This window comes from Ailuropoda melanoleuca, unplaced genomic scaffold (assembly GCF_002007445.2).
Source record: "Ailuropoda melanoleuca isolate Jingjing unplaced genomic scaffold, ASM200744v2 unplaced-scaffold8310, whole genome shotgun sequence".
NCBI classification, from domain to species: Eukaryota; Metazoa; Chordata; class Mammalia; order Carnivora; family Ursidae; genus Ailuropoda; species Ailuropoda melanoleuca.
Genome location: NW_023253671.1, coordinates 137,915 through 141,413, shown reverse-complemented (window position 1 = coordinate 141,413; position 3,499 = coordinate 137,915). Strand labels below are relative to the sequence as shown.

The following is a 3,499-nucleotide window of genomic DNA, read 5'->3' as shown; positions in this document are numbered from 1 at the left end:
TTTTTAATTTTTTATATATATTCTTTCTCTATCTTTGTATTGTATGGAGTTTTCTTTTTTTTCTCCAAGTTTTTATTTAAATGCCAATGAGTTAACATACAGTGGCAGATAAGTTCCAGGTGGAGACTTTGGTGATTCGACACTTCCATACAATACCCAGTGCTCATCACAAGTGCCCTCCTTCATCCCCTCACCCACCTCCCTCCAGCAACCCTCAGTTTGTTCTCTACAGATAAGAGTCTGTTTCTGGTTTGCCTTCCTTTTTTTAGCCACTATGTTTGCTTGCTTTGTTTCCCTAAATTCCACACATGAGTGAAATCATATGGTGTTTTTCTTTCTCTGACGGACTTGTTTCACTTAGCATAATATACTATCTCTTCATCCATTGTAAATGGCAAGATTTCATTCTTTTTGATGGCCTAATATTCCACTATATACATATATATACATACACACACACACCCCACATCTTCTTTATCCATCCATCAGTCAGTGGACATTTGGGCTCTCTCCATAGTTTGGCTATTGTTGATAATTCTGCTATAATCACCAGGGTGCATTTACTCTTTCAAATTAGTATTTTTGTGTCCTTTGGGGAAATACCTAGTGGTGCAACCTACAGAATGGGGAAGATATTTGCAAATGACACATCTATAAGGGTCAGTATCCAAAATCTATAAAGAACTTATCAAACTCAACAACCAAAAAGCACATAATACAGTTAAGAAATGGACAGAAGACATGAGTAGATTATTTTACAAAACAGAAAAGCAGAGGGCTAATGGACGTACGAAAGATGCTCAACATCACTCAGCATCAGGGAAACTCACATCAAAGCTGCAATGAGATATCACGTCACACCCCTCGGAATGGCTAAAATGAACAACACATGAAACAGCAGTGTTGGCGAGGATGCAGAGAAAGGGGACCCTCTTACATTGTTGGTGGAAATGCAACCTGATGCCGCCATTCTGGAAAGCTGTATGGAGGTTCCTCAAAAAGTTAAATGGAACTGGCCTTTGATCCAGCAATTGCACTGCTAGGTATTTACTCAAAGAACAAAAAATACTAATTCAAAGGGACACATGCTCCCCAATGTTTATAGCGGCATTATCTACAGTAGCCAAACTATGGGAACAGCCCAAGTGTCCTTCCACTGAAATGGATAAGGAGTATGTGATATATTTTTTATAATAATGGAATAAGAGTCAGCCATAAAGCACGATTCTTGCCATTCGCACGATACAGATGGAGGTAAAGAGTATTATGTTAAGTGAAATAAGTTACTCAGAGAAAGATTAATACCATTTGATTTAACTCATATGAGGAATTTAAGAAACAAGAGAAGTAGCAAAGGGGAAAAAAGAGGGGGGTTAAACAAAGAGACAGACTCTTAACTACAGGGAACACACTGCTGGTTACCAGAGGAGATGGTGGGGGATGGGGAAATGGTTGACGGGGATCGAGGAGAACACCTGTGCTGAGCACTAGGTGTTGGATGGGTGTACTGAATCACTGTATATCGCACACTTGAAACGACTATTATACTTCATGTTAACTAACTGGAATTTAGGGTGCCTGGGTGGCTCAGATGGTTAAGCATCTGTCTTTGGCTAAGGTCATGATCCCAGAGTCCCAGGATCAAGTCCCAGGATCCAGTCTCATATCAGGCTCCCTGCTCAGTGGGGAGTCTGCTTCTCTCTCTGACTCTCCTCCATCTCATTCTCTCTTTCTTACCGTCTTTCTCAAAGACATAAATAAAATCTTTTAAAAAATTAACTGAAATTTAGATAGAAACCCAAATAATGAAAAAAAAGGTAAAAATAAATAAATGATGTCCATTTGTTGAAAATAACTATGTTATTTTTTTTTCTTCCTTGGTAGTCATGTCAACAGATGGTACCAGGTAATGACACAGAGGTTTCAGAGTTTGTTCTTCTGGGATTATCAGAGGAACCAGAAGTGTACCCCCTCATTTTTGGGCTTTTCCTCTCCATGTACTTGATCACTGTGTTTGGAAACCTGCTCCTCATCCTGGCCGTCAGCTCTGACTCCCACCTCCACACCCCCATGTACTTCTTCCTGGCCAACCTGTCCTTTGTAGACATCTGTTTGACCTCTACCACCGTCCCCAAGATGCTGTGGAACATCCAGGTTCAGGGAAAAACCATAACATATGCAGGCTGTATCAGCCAAATTTTTTTTTTCGATGTGTTTGGATTCCTGGAGGATTTACTCCTGACGGTGATGGCTTATGACCGCTTGGTGGCCATCTGTCACCCCCTGCACTACACAGTCATCATGAACCGCCAACTGTGTGGACTGCTGGTTCTGGTGTCCTGGATCATCAGTGTTCTGAATTCCTTATTACAGAGCTTAATGCTGTTGCGGCTGTCCTTCTGCACAGGCATGGAAATCCCCCACTTTTTCTGTGAACTCAATCAAGTAGTTGGGCATGCCTGTTCTGATGCCTTTGTTAATGACATGGTGATGTATTTTGGAATTGTGGTGCTGGGTTGTCCCCCCGTGGCTGGGGTCCTTTACTCTTACTCCAAGATAGTTTCCTCCATATGTGGAATTTCATCAGCTGAGGGCAAGTACAAAGCATTTTCCACCTGTGCATCTCACCTCTCCGTTGTCTCCTTATTTTATTGTACGGTGCTGGGAGTGTACCTTAGCTCTGCTGCTACCCAGAGCTCCCACGCAAGTGCAGTGGCCTCGGTGATGTACACGGTGGTCACGCCCATGCTGAACCCCTTCATCTACAGCCTGAGGAACAGAGACATAAAGAGATCTTTGAAAAGAATCATTGGGGTTCCAATGATGTATGTGCCAATGGTCCTGGGGCTGAAGAAGTGCCCATGATTGCAGGGCTCACAGCCTCAGAGTGAGGAACTGCCATTCTCCCATCAGGCCGTGGAAGTGGAATCTGCTCCTTCTATTTATTTCCTGGAATTTCCATTTGTTTGAATTCAACTTCTCTGTACGTTTAAGTAACTCACTTTATTAAGCTTCTGCTACGTTGACATACAGACAGTTTCCCTTTTATCTTTTTTTATAAAATTCCAATATTTTCTCCAACCTTGGTCACAAATATCTAGATATTTCTGTATGTTACATAGGGCAAGCTGGATTTCTTAAAAATAATTTCATTTCAAGTGACTTATACCATGCCAAGTAAATTTCCCCGATTTCCCAAAAAAATAATCATGAGTTGTATTTTTCATGTGGAAGAATCTACAATTGGCCACTAAGCCCTTCATATAACGTGTCTGTAGGTGAAAATACATAACCATAGTTTTACCTTCAGTCTGTCAGCCTTTTTACATATCTGTCCTCATTACTCTTCTGATAATGTGGATTCTAACAGTGTTCTCTTTAAATCTCAGGCTCCTGACAGGGATGCTCAGGCTAGGAAAGCCCGGGCACCCCTGTGCCCCTGTGCTTGTGGACATTCCCACAGATGCTTCCCTGACCAGAGCCTCTGCTGTGGCTGCAC

At 41.9% G+C, this 3,499-nt stretch overlaps 1 protein-coding gene across 1 annotated transcript; it reads left to right on the top strand.

The window, feature by feature from the left end:
• The first annotated feature begins 1,896 nt into the window (after positions 1–1,896).
• LOC117800826 (olfactory receptor 7A17-like) lies at positions 1,897–2,865 on the top strand. Its single transcript, XM_034653384.1, has one exon. The coding sequence runs from the start codon at positions 1,897–1,899 to the stop codon at positions 2,863–2,865; it is 969 nt and encodes a 322-aa protein (XP_034509275.1).
• The last annotated feature ends 634 nt before the right edge of the window (positions 2,866–3,499 follow it).